This window comes from Sorex araneus, chromosome 3 (assembly GCF_027595985.1).
Source record: "Sorex araneus isolate mSorAra2 chromosome 3, mSorAra2.pri, whole genome shotgun sequence".
NCBI lineage: Eukaryota > Metazoa > Chordata > Mammalia > Eulipotyphla > Soricidae > Sorex > Sorex araneus.
In genome coordinates, this window is record NC_073304.1 from 191,988,551 (window position 1) to 192,003,354 (window position 14,804).

Here is a 14,804-nt window from a genome sequence, read left to right on the forward strand (position 1 = left end):
TCCTGAGCTGTGAAGGCCCTTATCAGCCCTATGCACCATCTCTCTGGCCTATTCCTGGATTTCCCCTCCCCACTCTTTTGGGGCAATGCTCAGGAATTACTCCTGGCTCTGTGTTCAGAGGTCACTCCTGGTAGGTTTGGGGGATCACAATGGGTGCTGGGGATTGAACCCAGGTTGACTGCACGCAAGGCAAATGTCCTACTCACTGTACTATTTTTTTTTCTCTTTTGGGCCACACCCAATGTTGCTCAGGGGTTACTCCTGGCTTTGCACTCAGGAATTACTCCTGGCGGTGCTCAGGGGACCAGATGAGATGCTGGGAATTGAACCCGGGTTGGCTGCATGCAAGGCAAATGCCCTACCCACTGTGCTATCGTTCCAGCCCCATCCCACTGTACTATTGCTCCAGCCCACAGGAGGGCAAGATGAGTACAAAGTGCTGACTGAAATAGACCTCCAACCAAAAATACTTTAGATCACAACTCAGCTTTGAAGGAGAAATAAAGAGCTTTTCAGACAAACAATGAAGAACTGTATTATCACAAGACTGGCCCTCCAAGAAATGCTTAAAGAACTTGTATAAAAGGGAAATAAACTCCACTTGGAGGTAGTAAGACACTTAAGAAGTGCAAAATGTAAAAAGGAGTATAATAATGGGGACTTTTTATTTATTTTATTATAATTTTGATCTTTTGGCTACACCCAGCTATGCTTAGGGGTTACTCCTGGCTCTGCCTCAGGAATCACTCCTGCAGTGCTCGGGAGACTCTGGGGTGTGGGGGATTGAACTTCTCTCGCAAGCGTGCTATACTATTGTTCTCATCCCTCTCTGCTCCCCTTTTTTTTTTTTTGCTTTTTTTTTGGGGGGGTCACACCCGGCAATGCACAGGGGTCATTCCTGGATCATGCACTCAGGAATTACCCCTGACGGTGCTCAGGGGACCATATGGGATGCTGGGATTGGAACACGGGTCGGCCGCGTGCAAGGCAAACGCCCTACCCGCTGTGCTATAACTCCAGCCCCTCTCTGCCCCCTTTTAATGCTCTGTTGTTGTTGGGCCTGAATTCACGCATGGATGTTAGTGAGATCATGCAGTGCCAAGGTAGAATCTGGGGCCCTGTGAACACCAGGCATGTGCTCCAGCCCTTTGATTGTGTTCTTTTCAGATCTCCTCTCTCTCTCTCTCTCTCTCTCTCTCTCTCTCTCTCTCTCTCTTTCTCTCTCTCTCTCTCTCCCTCTCTCTCTCTTTCCCCTCCTGTCTCCCTCTCTCTCTCCCCCTCTTCTCTCTCTCCATCTCTTTACCCCTTCCCCTCCCTCTTCCTCTCCCCCTTTCTCTCTCTCTACCTCTCCCCCACCCCTTTTAATTGTTTGTTTTGGTGCACCCCTAGTGCTTCCTAGGTGCTTCTCCTGGCTCTGTGCTTGGGGAAGTCTGTGCTTGAGGGAAACTCCCATCCCTTTTTTTTTTTTTTGCTTTTTGGGTCACACCCAGCAATGCTAAGGGGTTACTCCTGGCGGTACTTGGGGGACCACATGGGATACTGGGAATTGAACCCGGGTCAACCGCGTGCAAGGCAAACGCCCTACCAGCTGTGCTATCACTCCAGCCCCCCATCTCTCTTTTTATAAGGTATCGGCAGCAGGATTCAGGGGGCTGCCAGAGCCATACTCAGCAGTGCTGGGTGGTCCATGGTGTGGTGCCAGAGATCTAGCTTAGGACCAGGGGCCTATGAAGTGTCTGCTCCACCCCTTTGAACTGTCTCCCTTCTCCAAGACTCTCTCCCTTTTTGATCTGCTATCCACTTTCATGAAAGAAAGTCTCAGTGCACGTCCTCTGCTAAAGGTTAATCTACTGCCCTTGTTCAAATACTTGATTGTAACAGGCGGTTTCTGCTTCATTGGTCTGTAGCCTGTCAGCTTCAAAGGCTGTGGAAAAGCTAAGAGGAATATATAATTTTCTTCATGTTTTCTATACTTAGTCATTGTTGAATAAAATCTATTTATTAGTAGATAAGTAAGTATAGTAACTTCCAGTGGAATATGTTGCTTACTTTGAAAATTCTAGACATTATTCTGGACTACAAATAAATAAAATGCCAAATAGGCCCAAATTACATGATTCAGGGATCAGAGAAATAGACAGGACTAAGGTACTTGAATGCAGTCAACCCTGGTTCATCCCCAGGACCATATTGCACCTGAACTCTGCAGTGTGGCCCCCAAGAGCCATGGGGTGTGCATCGGCTTAGTGGCAATGAGTTCTCAGCCACACCAGTTGATTGGGAATTGCTGTAAAGGGCTTCCAGGCCTCCTGAGTACTATTCTCAATAGCCAAAATCTGGATAAAACCCATATCCAAGGATAGATGAGAACAGATTAAGGTGCTTGCCTTGCACACACAGCCTTCAGCCCCCTGGGTTCCATATATGGTCCCCAGAGCACTGCCAGGACTGATTTCCTGTGCAAAGCCTGGAGTAATAGCTGAGTTACACTGAGCATAGCTGACTATGACTCAAAAACCAAAAAGAAAGAAGGAAGGAAGGAAGAAAAAAAAAAAGAGAAAAAGACTAAGCAATCTGCTACTATGTGGATGGATCTGGAGAGTAGCATGATGAAAGTAGCATGATAAGTCATGAGAGGGTCAGACAGAAAGATCTCTCTCATATGTAGGACATGAAGAAATATAGTAAGGGAGTAACAAATGGCCAAAGGCCACAGAACCTGGGAACTGGCCTACAGAACTAGGCTTCCTAGGGTAGGGGGTGGAGGTGGGGTGAATTGAGGGGAGACGCTGCTGGAGGATGCGGTGCTGGAGCACCATTAACAATATTGTGAATCAAGGTGCCTAAAACTAAAAACCCACAAACACTGGTTACAGGTCAGTGAGAGCCTAATGGTCAGAGTACACATTGCCCACATGACAGAACCTGAATTCGAACCCCAGGACCACCTGGCCCCTGAGCACCAGTGGCAGTGGCCCTGGTGGTCCTGGAATCACAGGGTCCAGGCTCCATATCTTCTGGCCCTCGCAATGAACTCTCTGAGCAGGTTGGCTGAGTATTATTGGAGATCAGATCTAGGCCCTTTAAACACTGCTTGGAAGACTCTCACGCATCCTCTCCCCCACAAATACAACAACAAGACTAAAAATCATTAAGTAAATAAAGTCACAAAAGACCAGTATTTGGTGATATTCATTTGGGACATCCACAACAGCATGTGTATTAGGAGCTGCCTCAGGCTAAGAAGTAGCAGGTGGGAGGAAATGGGGGCGAGTGTTAATTGCTTTATTTGGGGGATGATGAAAATATTCTGGAAGTAGATAGTGGTGATAATTGTACAACTTTAAATGGACTACAATTATTGAATTGCACACTTTAATTTTTTTTGCTGGGGGCGGGGTCATACTCATTGGTGCTCAGGAACTATTCCTGGCTGTGTGGTCAGGGGTTGCTCCCAGTACTGCTGACGTGAAAGTCCCAGAAATTGAAGCCAACTCAGCCACATACAAACCAAGTGCTCATCCTATTAAGTTATCTCTTTAGTTCATATTGTACGTTTTAGACAATGATATTTAGGCACAATATATCTTTTTGGGGGGTAGGGACAGTGTTGGTCCTCATATAGTAGTGCTCAGGGGTTACTCCTCGTTGATTGATAAATTATTTACAATTTTTTTTGGGTCATACCCAGTGGTGCTCAGGAGCTATTCCTGGCTCTGTACTCAGGAGTCCATCCTGGCAGTGCTCAGAGGGCCAAGAGTTTCCAGGAATCAAACCCATGCTGCCTGCGTGTAAAGTATGTGTCTGTGATTTTTATTTTATTTTATTGGGAAGGAGTTGGGGCCACATCCAGTAGTACTCAGAGCTTACTCCTAGTTTTGTGCTCAGGATCACTCCTGGAGGGCTCAGGGAACCGTATTTGTATACATTTTTATACACACACATACATATATATGTATATATATATGTTGAAGACCAGAATCCAGAATGCTGGAGCCCCAAGATGGAGTGCTGCCCCTGGATTCAATCACCCAAGAAGCACCCTGTCCTCACCAGGAGTAATTGCTATGCATAGAATCAGGAATAAAACCCGAGCATCACTGGGTGTGGCCCCAAAACCTAAATAAATAAAGAAAACAAAAATAAACTCTCCAGGGGGCTGTAGCGATAGCACAGCGGGTAGGGCGTTTGCCTTGCACGCGGCCAACCTGGGTTTGAATCCCAGCATCCCATATGGTCCCCTGAGCACCGCCAGGGGTAATTCCTGAGTGTAGAGCCAGCAGTAACCCCTGTGCACCGCCAGGTGTGACCCAAAAGGCAAAACAAAAACAAAAACAAAAAACTCTCCATTGCATTTTTTCTCCAATTATTTCACATTTGTGTCCTAGTTCCCCAACTAGATGGGTAAGCAGTATGGGTTACAATTTCCCCACATCCTCCAGGATAAACTTGGTGTGTGTTCAATCCTATCTGTTGACCAAGTCAGATTGTAAATTGGTGCCCCAAAAATGGAGCACGAGTAATGGGAAGTGAGTTAATCATGGCAGATGGAGAGTAATTCAAGCAACAGGACATAGTAAAGGAGCTGAAGAGCTAGTACCAATGCCAAGGCTCTTGCCTAGCATATAACTTCAGCCCCTACCCTTAGTTGGAATCCTGGCACCGTCTATGTCCCTGGAGCAGAAACAGATGTGGTTCACTAGTTAGGTGTGGATGTCCTCCACCCCAAAAAGACACGGGGAGAGCCTGAGGGAGACGAGTTTTAGATTGTTCACTGAACATTCCACAAAGACATCATTGCGAAGAGAAAAAAAGAATGGAGAGGAATGGGGGTGGGGATTGTGTATGGAGGCGTTAGGACCCTACTTCCCCCACTGTTCCTCCGGGCCTCTTTTCATTTTTCTAGAGTGACTAACTCCAAACTCTCATTACAACGCATTATAAGAGCCAGGGTTCTGGTCTAGCTCCCTGCGCCCCCACGAACCCCTCCATGTCCTTCCTCTCCCCCCCCCCACTATATTTCCTGATGAGATAACGGGCATACATTGAATGGATGGATGGATGAATGAAGGCACTCATGTACGAAGAAATGACTACACCTCACATTTCTGAGACAAGTTACAGAATAATATGCAAATGCTAATGAATTTAGCAAAGCTCGGGACCTAGCGGTCGCCAGTCCCTCTAAGAAGTAAACAGTAGAGAGACTGCTGAGAAGCCCCAATACAGCCCCAGAAACGTGGGAAGGCGGGGCTTGCGTCTACCCGGCCACACCCCCTCCTCCGCTCAAATCTTTCCGCCTAAGGGCCGCCCCCTCCGGCCGAACGTCCGACTCTAATTGGTGAGCTCGCTAATCCGTCTGGGCCCGGTGGTGCCTATTGGATAAATCGCCTAGTCGGTTGCGTACTTCCGGCGTCGGGTACGCGGTGCGGACGTAGGTTTACCGCCATTGCGCTCGGAGAAAAGCGGCCGTCTGTGCGAGGGGCTTAGGGTACGTAGTCGCTCTAAGGCCGGGCTGCGGGCTTGGTGTGATCGGCCAGAGCAGCAGGACGGGCAGGGCCCTTGCTCTGGGCGTACTGTAAGCGGGCGGGACTGCAGCCGGAGGGAGTCTGATGCATCCCTGCTACACCTCTTGCGGTCGGGCCTAGCGGTTGGTTCATTTTTTTCCCTGTCGCTACCCTCCAGATCCTCCCGGCATCATGGCCGGAGTGTTTCCTTACCGAGGGCCAGGAAATCCGGTGCCCGGCCCTCTCGCCCCGCTGCCGGACTACATGTCAGAGGAGAAGCTGCAGGAGAAAGGTGAAGAACGCGCGTGCGGGAGCCCGCTGCAGGCTGGGGGAGGTGTGGGCGGGGGTGCGCATGCGTGCGGCGGCCGGCCAGCTTCCCTACTGTTCTTTGCAAGTGTCAAAAACATTAGCTGTCACCAGGTAGCAGAGATGGCTGGACGGACCTGACTTGCATGCGGGAGGGAGTTCCGGCTTCTTTCCCAGGCACCGCCGCAGCCTGGGAAAGCACCACCCTCTGGCCCAAAACCCAAAAGCTAGATGTCACACTTGTTAGTCCCATTTATTTTCTCATCTAGTCAAACCTTTGAAAGCCTTTCTTCGTGCACATTTGATTTAAACCATGAGGACGCAGTAGCGATGAAGACACAACTTTAGAGTTTAAATTGTAATGAGGGAGTACTCTGATACAAAACACACCCCCAAAAGCACTTTAAAAGATTTGCAACAACAATAGAAAAAAGCATAAGTTATAAATGTGATGAAAGGATAGGGAAAGCAGAATGCAGCAATGATTGAAACAATGTGTATTTCTGCATAGTCCACGTATTTCACTCCCTGGTATCCCTGACAGGCGCCATTCTAGGGCAGGAGGTGGGGATGAATGAGCCACTGGTTTGCAATCCTCTAAACCCAAGTGTCTTTGTAGCCCGAAAATGGCAGCAGTTGCAGGCCAAGCGTTATGCAGAGAAGCGCAAATTTGGATTTGTGGATGCTCAGAAGGAAGACATGCCTCCAGAACATGTCAGAAAGATCATTCGAGACCATGGAGACATGACAAATAGGAAGTTTCGCCATGACAAGAGAGTCTACTTGGGGTAAGAAATATTCTGGAATTTGGAATTTGACTCCTTTCTCTGACCCTTATTGCAGATAACTTCTGTCACTATGGGGCAGAAGTCTTCTATCACAGTCTGTCCTGGAGGATGCGAGAAAAGAGTTAAAAGTAGGATTCTGTGATTATTCCTTAATCTTCCAGCATATTATTTCTTGCCTTTTTGTTTTTCATAACTTTTGGGGGTGGGGTGGGTTGTCACACCCAGCAATGGTCAGGGGTTTCCTCCTGGCTCTGCCCTCAGGAATCACTCCTGGCAGTGCTCAAGGGACCATATGGGGTGCTGGGGGATCAAACTTGGGTTGGCCTTGTGCAAGGCAAATGCTTTATCCACTGTATTATTTGCTCTGGTCCCTATTTTTTTAAGTTTAATTTAATTTTACGCTTTTTAATTGTCTGGTCCCTATTTTTCATAATTTGGGATTGTGGCTTTTATTTAACCTGTAGAACCAATAATGACGTGTCCCTATAGGAGTGAATGGAAACTCAGAACAGAAGCTTTATCATATACTAGCCTGAATTCTGAGGTTCTGGGGGATTAAAGTCTGGAGGTCTTTATATTTATGTTTTCACTTGCCTTAAATGGATAAGTAAATGTATAAAAGTAAATAAATAACTTAGCAAATGCCTCTTCTAGTTAAAATAAAAAATATTAGCCATCTAGTGAACTGGCCTAAGCTATGGAAGTTTTATTTATTTCCCTAATTTTTAAAATTTTTTTTTAACATTTAGAGTTTCTTTTCTGTTCCTATTGTTGGTGCTGCGATGCCAGTTCCCACATGTGTCTGAGTGTGGCACTCACATTTTTTAAGTTATGGTGTTTCCAGGGTGTGGCACATCAGCTGGTGCTCTCCTAGCTGCAGTGCTCGCTGAGGTTTGCACTCCTTTCATTGTGGCAGTCCCATTCTTGGTCAAGGCACACTTGACTCTGGGTTACAGTGCTTGGAATCGCTGCTGGTGCTGCAGGGGCAGGGTGCAGGGCCAGAGATGGACCCCAGGACCTCACGTGCAAGGCAAAGTGTTCTAGCACTGAGCTGTATCTGCAGCCTACTTGCTCACCCTTCTTTAAAATTTTTTTTACTATGTATTTATTTATTAATATTTTTTAATGAATCACTGTGAGATACAGTTACAGACTTAGAAACTTTCGTGATGATGTTTCAGTTGCTCACCCTTTTAGTTGTAGTGCTCACCAAGACTGTGTCTCTTTTTGTGGTGCTTACACATCCTTGGCTGAGGCATAGCTGCTTGTGGCTCTGGGATCATGGTCAGCAGCGCTGACAGGATCATTCTGTGCACATAGGAAGCTGGGGATCTAGGCCAGCACCTTAGCATCCCCACACTGCTTCTCCAGACCTTCTGGTCACTGCTAGGCATATAGCAGTCATCAGGGAAGATGACCCTTCCTGAGCTTACAGTTTAGCAACAGGAAGGACTGGAGGCACCTGGGTACAGTCAAGTGCACTGAATAGTTGATTTTCTGTGAGAAGGTACCTGGAGAGTAGAATGTAAGCTGTGTTGATGGGAGACAGCTGTTGGTTTAAAGGGACTTTGACTCATCTTGTTCGACTTTGGAGTACAAGAAAAGTGGCACCATTGGAAGTGGGTTGGAGGATGGGCAGAGTTTTTTCTTTTCTGAAGGAGAGTGGGTTTGTATCACCCTTGGCACAGTCAGTTGTGCTTAGGGGGACCATAGATGTTGCTGGGGATTAAAACTAGGGTCGTCATATGGTCCCCTGAGCACCGCCAGGGGTAATTCCTGAGTGCAGAGCCAGGAGTGACCCTTGTGCATCGCCAGGTGTGACCCAAAAAGCAAAAAAAAAAAAAAAAAAAACAACAACAAAAAAAAACTAGGGTCGTGAGGGGCTGGAGCGATAGCACAGCGGGTAGGGCGTTTGCCTTGCATGTGGCCGACCTGGGTTCGATCCCTGGCATCCCATAAGGTTCCCCAAGCACTGCCAGGAGCAATTCCTGAGTGCAAAGCCAGGAGTAACCCCTGAGCATCGCTGGGTGTGACCCAAAAAGAAAAAAAAAAAACAAAAAACTAGGGTCGTGACCATGACAGCCACATGCAAGCTAAGTGCTTTACCTCCTGTACTACCTCTCTTGGTCATGGAAGCCTGTGTGGCTGGATTATGGAATTGGACTGTAAGCAGTGTCTTCTGTGGAATGTGTGCTCAAACTGTTGGCATGGAAAGCAGAACAGGGCGGGAACACCTTGTCATTTCTAACAATCTCTCTTGAACATTGCAGTGCTCTAAAGTACATGCCCCATGCAGTCCTCAAACTCTTGGAGAACATGCCTATGCCATGGGAACAGATTCGGGACGTGCCTGTGCTGTATCACATCACTGGAGCCATTTCATTTGTCAATGAGATTCCGTGGGTCATTGAGCCCGTCTACATCTCCCAGTGGGGGTGAGAAAGGCGGCAGGCGGTAACGGTGCTGGTGGGTGGTGGGTATTGGGTGGAAATAGTTGTGTGTGTGTGTGTGTCTCTGTGTGTATATATGAAATGTTGTTTGCTTCTAGGTCAATGTGGATTATGATGCGCCGAGAAAAAAGAGACAGGAGGCATTTCAAGAGGATGCGTTTCCCTCCTTTTGATGATGAGGAGCCGCCTTTGGACTATGCTGACAATATTCTAGATGTTGAGCCTCTGGAGGCCATTCAGCTGGAGCTGGACCCCGAGGAGGATGCTCCTGTGTTGGACTGGTTCTATGACCACCAGCCATTAAGGGACAGCAGGAAGTGAGTAAGGGTTGAGGTTTCCATGCCTATGAGAATTTTAGAAGTCCAGGAGTCCAGGGAGAGCCTGGCTTCTTGATATATCTTGGAATGCTGTTGGTCTATGGGGACAGACTTGGTATAACTGGACTTAGCTCCGTGGTACATCTCCTTGACACAGGCCTCTTTTTGCCAGGTATGTGAATGGCTCTACTTACCAGCGCTGGCAGTTTACGCTGCCCATGATGTCCACTCTCTATCGCCTGGCCAATCAGCTCCTCACAGACTTGGTGGACGACAACTACTTCTACCTGTTTGATCTCAAGGCCTTCTTTACCTCCAAGGCCCTCAATATGGCTATTCCAGGAGGCCCCAAATTTGAACCTCTTGTTCGAGATATCAACCTGCAGTAAGTTGAAGAGAATAAGGATTTTAGGCACCTTGGGATGGATAAAAGCCAGTATTGAGCCTTAAGATCCTGTTGTAACTTGGAAATGTCTTGGACAGTGAGCTTATCTTTGAATTTTGTACCCTAGGGATGAAGACTGGAATGAATTCAATGATATTAATAAGATCATCATTCGTCAGCCGATCCGGACTGAGTACAAGATTGCATTCCCTTACTTATACAACAACCTCCCACACCATGTCCACCTTACTTGGTGAGAGCGAGGGTGTAGCTAGGGGCAAAGAGAAGGCAGGCACTTAGGTTGGGTCAGGGCAGGAGAACCTGGACTGACTCTTCTTTCGTTTCAGGTACCACACTCCTAATGTTGTCTTCATCAAAACCGAGGATCCTGATTTGCCTGCTTTCTACTTTGATCCTTTGATCAACCCAATTTCCCATCGGCACTCTGTCAAGGTGGGACATTTGATCTCAGCTCTTCCAAGAGAAATTTCGCACAAGAGTGTGGCTAAAGTGTTACCAGATCAAATCAGCTAGAGGCAGACGTGTTTTCCAGTCTCTTAGTGTTCTCTTGAGGATTAAGCTAATTTGAGAGGTTGGCACTTGGCTCAAACCTAGTTGTTGGTATAATTTTGGCTTCTTTGCTTATTCATCTGGGCTTTGTAGTTATTCCTCTGGGTTTTTTTCTCTATACTATTCTGTTTTCATCATGTTCTATTTTTTTCTTAATTCTTTTTATTGAGATACAATTTGCTTATTGTGATCTATTTTTTTTTTTTTTTTTGCTTTTTGGGTCACACCTGGCAATGCACAGGGGTTACTCCTGGCTCTGCACTCAGGAATCACCCCTGGCCGTGCTCAGGGGACCATATGGGATGCTGGGATTTGAACCCGGGTCGGCCGCGTGCAAGGCAAATGCCCTACCCGCTGTTCTATCTCTCCAGCCCCTATTGTGATCTATTTTTGTCCTGGTTCCTTTACTGAGATAAAATTTGCTTACCACCCCAATTTAAAATGTAAAATGCACTGGTTAATGAATTTTCAGAGGTGTTCAACCACCATCACAGGTGATTTTAGAACATTTTCTCTCATCTGAAGATAGACCCCTCAGTATGAGTTACTCTCCATTTCTCTCAGCCACCCTCATTATTAATTCACTTTATCAGCATTAGTTTGCCTGGTCTGGATGTTTTCTATACATGGAATCATAAAATTTGTTTTTGTTTTTTTTTTCAAACTTGTTTTTTGGGCCATACCTGGCAGTTCTCAGGGCTTAATTCTGACTCTGCACTCAGGGCTCACTTCTGACTAACTCTGCTGACCATGTGGGATGACGGGAATTGAATGAGCTGACTACGTGCAAGACAAATTTTCTGTCCGCTCTTCTATCTCTGTGGCCCCCAATTTATGATCTTTTTGTGATGGTCTTCAGGCCAGAGAGATAGTACAATAATAGGGAGGGTGCTTACCTTGCACATGGCCAACCTGGTTTGAGACCTGCTTAGACCTGATAACCATAGAGCCCCCGGGACTGCCAGGAGTGAGCCCTGGGGGCAGAATCAGGTGCTCAGTAAGCCCGAGCACCTCTGGGTGTGGCCCCCAAACAATATTGTGATTGACTTATTTCCAGGAAAAAAACTTCTTTGGATGTTCATCCACATTTTACTGTGGGTGTTTTTTTTTTGGTTGTTTTTGGAACTTAGGCCACACTGCTCCCAGCTGCAGTGCTTGGTGGTGTTCGGGAGCAGGGTGGGGAGCTGCATCCGTTTCAGCCTTTGAGTAAGTGAGGCCTGGCTCTTCATTTTGTTCTCAACAGGAACGAGTACATTTCCCATTCTCCGGGTCATCTGTATCGCAGCCTGAGATGTGTAATTTCTTTCTCTTACTTTCTGACTTACCTCGCTCTCAGCCCTGGAGAAGCCTGCATTTTCTCCGGAATGTGTACTTGCCTGTTTCCTACTACCTCACTTTCCTAAACAGAGCTGTTTACTTTGCAGAAACCAAACACAGGACATGAGCAGAACTCCTTCCTGCAGCCTAGCATTTGGCTCTTGGTTGGGAGGTAGTTGCGGTGTTTACCTCCTGGAGCTGGGGTTCCTGTGGGAGGTGTGCTTGGTGGTGAGCCAGTGGGGTGTGCAAGCTGATGCTTTCCTCCTTGGCCCTGACTTGTTTTCTGTTCCCTTGGCCCCCTCTGCCCTGGCCCTTTAGGGCTTCTCTTGTCAGGCGGCCCAGTTTCCATGGCAGTTGTAGCCACTGTGCCTGGCCCTAGAGAGTTTCCCTCTCATCCCAGGTCTGCCCAGTTCAGTGGGAGATGAACCCTTGGGGTTCTTGTTTCAGAGCCAGGAACCGTTGCCAGATGACGATGAGGAGTTTGAACTCCCGGAGTTTGTGGAGCCCTTCTTGAAGGACACACCCCTCTACACAGACAATACCGCCAATGGCATCGCCCTGCTGTGGGCGCCACGGCCCTTTAACCTTCGCTCGGGTCGCACTCGCCGGGCCCTGGATATTCCCCTTGTCAAGAACTGGTAAGGGGATTACTGGGGTCAGGGATGTGGCCTAATGGTAGGGCACTTGCTTTGTGTGGGCTGTGGGCGAGACTCTGGATTTGGTCCCTGCACACACTCACATACATAAAATCAGGAACTGGTAAAGGCCTCTGCCTGTGGGGGGTCCAGGTGGTCTAAAGGGAGAAGGAAGCCCTGCTGAGCAGGCTAGCAGTCTTGAGCACAGTGAGTGGAAGGAGAGAGGGGTTAAGCTTTGTTCCCTTGTTTTCCCAGGTATCGTGAGCATTGCCCTGCTGGACAGCCTGTGAAAGTCAGAGTCTCTTACCAGAAGCTGCTCAAGTACTATGTGCTGAATGCCCTGAAGCACCGGCCCCCAAAAGCACAGAAGAAGAGGTCGGGTATCCCAATGACCCCTCTTGGGACTCCTTTTTTCCAAAGGAAATCAGGAGACCAAGTCTCATTCTCCCTACTCCCACCCTAGGTATCTCTTCCGCTCCTTCAAAGCCACCAAATTCTTCCAGTCCACTAAGCTGGACTGGGTGGAAGTGGGGCTGCAGGTTTGCCGCCAGGGCTACAACATGCTCAACCTTCTCATCCACCGTAAAAACCTCAACTACCTGCACTTGGATTACAACTTCAACCTCAAGCCAGTCAAGACGCTCACCACCAAGGTGAACCTTGGACCTTCAGGGTCTCTCGACTTGTTTCTCTGACTTTTTCTTTTTCTTTTTTCTTTTTGGGTCACACTGGCAATGCACAAGGGTTACTCCTGGCTCTGCGCTCAGGAATTAACTCCTGGCGGTGCTCGGGGGACCATATGGGATGCTGGGAATTGAACCCGGGTCGGCTGCGTCTGACTTCTGAGGAGGGCAGTACTCCTGTTAAAAATAGTGCTTATTCATACTTTTTCCATTTTTGGCATCTTTACCAGGAAAGAAAAAAATCTCGCTTTGGGAATGCTTTTCATCTGTGTCGAGAGGTTCTGCGTCTAACGAAGCTGGTGGTGGATAGTCACGTGCAGTATCGATTGGGCAATGTGGATGCCTTCCAGGTGACGTGGGTAGCACCATCCCGATCAGGTGGAGAAGCTGGGTAAGACCTGGGCAGATCATGATCTTGGCTCTAGCTTAAAGCATCTTTGTGTTGCAGCTGGCAGATGGATTGCAGTATATCTTTGCCCATGTGGGGCAACTGACAGGCATGTACCGCTACAAATACAAGCTGATGCGGCAGATTCGCATGTGCAAGGACCTGAAGCATCTCATCTACTACCGCTTCAACACGGTGAGCCGCTGCTCTTACTCATCAGATTTGTTTTCTTTTTCCATTTAGTCAGAGCTTTCTCTGTTTGGAGAGAGACTGCATGTTACTAGTGTCCTCTCCTTGGGAACCTCAACACTTTCTCCTAAGCCCAGTCACGTTTAAATCTACATACAAAATCTTAGTCACTGCTTTTTGCCTTAACATTTTTTATTTAGGGGCTGGAAAGAAGCTCTGGCGGGGAGGGGGGGGGCACTTGCTTTGCATGTGGCTGACCTAGATTTGATCTGTGGCACCACATGTCATTCCCCAAGTACCGCCAGGAGTGATCCCTGAGGACAGAACCAAGAGTAAACTTTTAGCACAGCAGAAGGTTGAGAAGGTGGACAAGACTCCACCCCATACCCCAACGTTTTATTTATCCCATTCTAGAGAATGAGATTCGTAGGTTTTCCTTCTCCTTACCTGTTATGCATCTGTTCCTCCTTCTGTCCTATCTCTGCCCAGTTTTGTTGTCCAAGTGAATTGTTAACTTGTATTCCTGACTTCTGCTTGGAATCACAGGGCCCTGTAGGAAAGGGGCCTGGCTGTGGCTTCTGGGCTGCTGGATGGCGGGTTTGGCTGTTTTTCATGCGTGGCATCACCCCTCTGTTGGAGCGGTGGCTGGGTAACCTCCTGGCCCGACAGTTTGAAGGTAAGTGGGTTTTCTTTGTCCCCAGTGTCTGCTTCAAGTGTTACTGCTTCAGGACTAGCCTGTGTTGCCCCCTCGCTGTTCCCTGCTCTTATTTTGCATTTGTGAGAAGTTCTTGTGGTTAAGTTTCTTCTAAGATCCATTCTCCAGTGAGCCTGATTTAGTATTTTTTCTTTTCCTTTTGGGTCACACCTGGCAATGCACAGGGGTTACTTGCTCAGGAATTACTCCTGGCGGTGCTTGAGGGGGGGGGGGGACCATGTGGGATGTTGGGAATCAAACCCGAGTTGGCCGAATGCAAGGAAAATTCCCTACCCGCTGTGCTGTCGCTCCAGCCCCTTGAAGTCTTTTCTGTATGTTCATTGAACATTGTGTTCTCAGGACTTTCTGATATAATTATAACCAGGATTAGCTGTGGGGACATGAAGACAGTGATTTTTAAAAAAAATTTTAGGCACTTTAATTTACAATATTGTTAAAATGGATTTCATACAGACATTGTTCTAATACCACACCTCGTGCCAGAGTGACTTACTTCCCTCCGTTCTCCTCCATCTTCCCGCCAAATTAAGCTAAAAGCCAAGAAAAGTGTTTCG

The 14,804-nt window shown here is 47.6% G+C and overlaps 1 protein-coding gene across 1 annotated transcript in view; it reads left to right on the top strand.

The window, feature by feature from the left end:
* The first annotated feature begins 5,399 nt into the window (after positions 1 to 5,399).
* Positions 5,400 to 14,804, top strand: part of PRPF8 (pre-mRNA processing factor 8) — a 32,757-nt gene continuing 23,352 nt past the window's right edge. The window contains exons 1-14 of the mRNA XM_004604980.2: positions 5,400 to 5,491; positions 5,686 to 5,799; positions 6,433 to 6,601; positions 8,872 to 9,036; positions 9,150 to 9,368; positions 9,541 to 9,753; positions 9,881 to 10,006; positions 10,101 to 10,206; positions 12,088 to 12,278; positions 12,531 to 12,650; positions 12,739 to 12,928; positions 13,189 to 13,308; positions 13,407 to 13,541; positions 14,082 to 14,211. Coding sequence (XP_004605037.1) covers positions 5,700 to 5,799; positions 6,433 to 6,601; positions 8,872 to 9,036; positions 9,150 to 9,368; positions 9,541 to 9,753; positions 9,881 to 10,006; positions 10,101 to 10,206; positions 12,088 to 12,278; positions 12,531 to 12,650; positions 12,739 to 12,928; positions 13,189 to 13,308; positions 13,407 to 13,541; positions 14,082 to 14,211 — 1,984 coding nt within the window. The 5' untranslated portion in view covers positions 5,400 to 5,491; positions 5,686 to 5,699. The remainder of the gene's footprint in view (positions 5,492 to 5,685; positions 5,800 to 6,432; positions 6,602 to 8,871; positions 9,037 to 9,149; positions 9,369 to 9,540; positions 9,754 to 9,880; positions 10,007 to 10,100; positions 10,207 to 12,087; positions 12,279 to 12,530; positions 12,651 to 12,738; positions 12,929 to 13,188; positions 13,309 to 13,406; positions 13,542 to 14,081; positions 14,212 to 14,804) is intronic.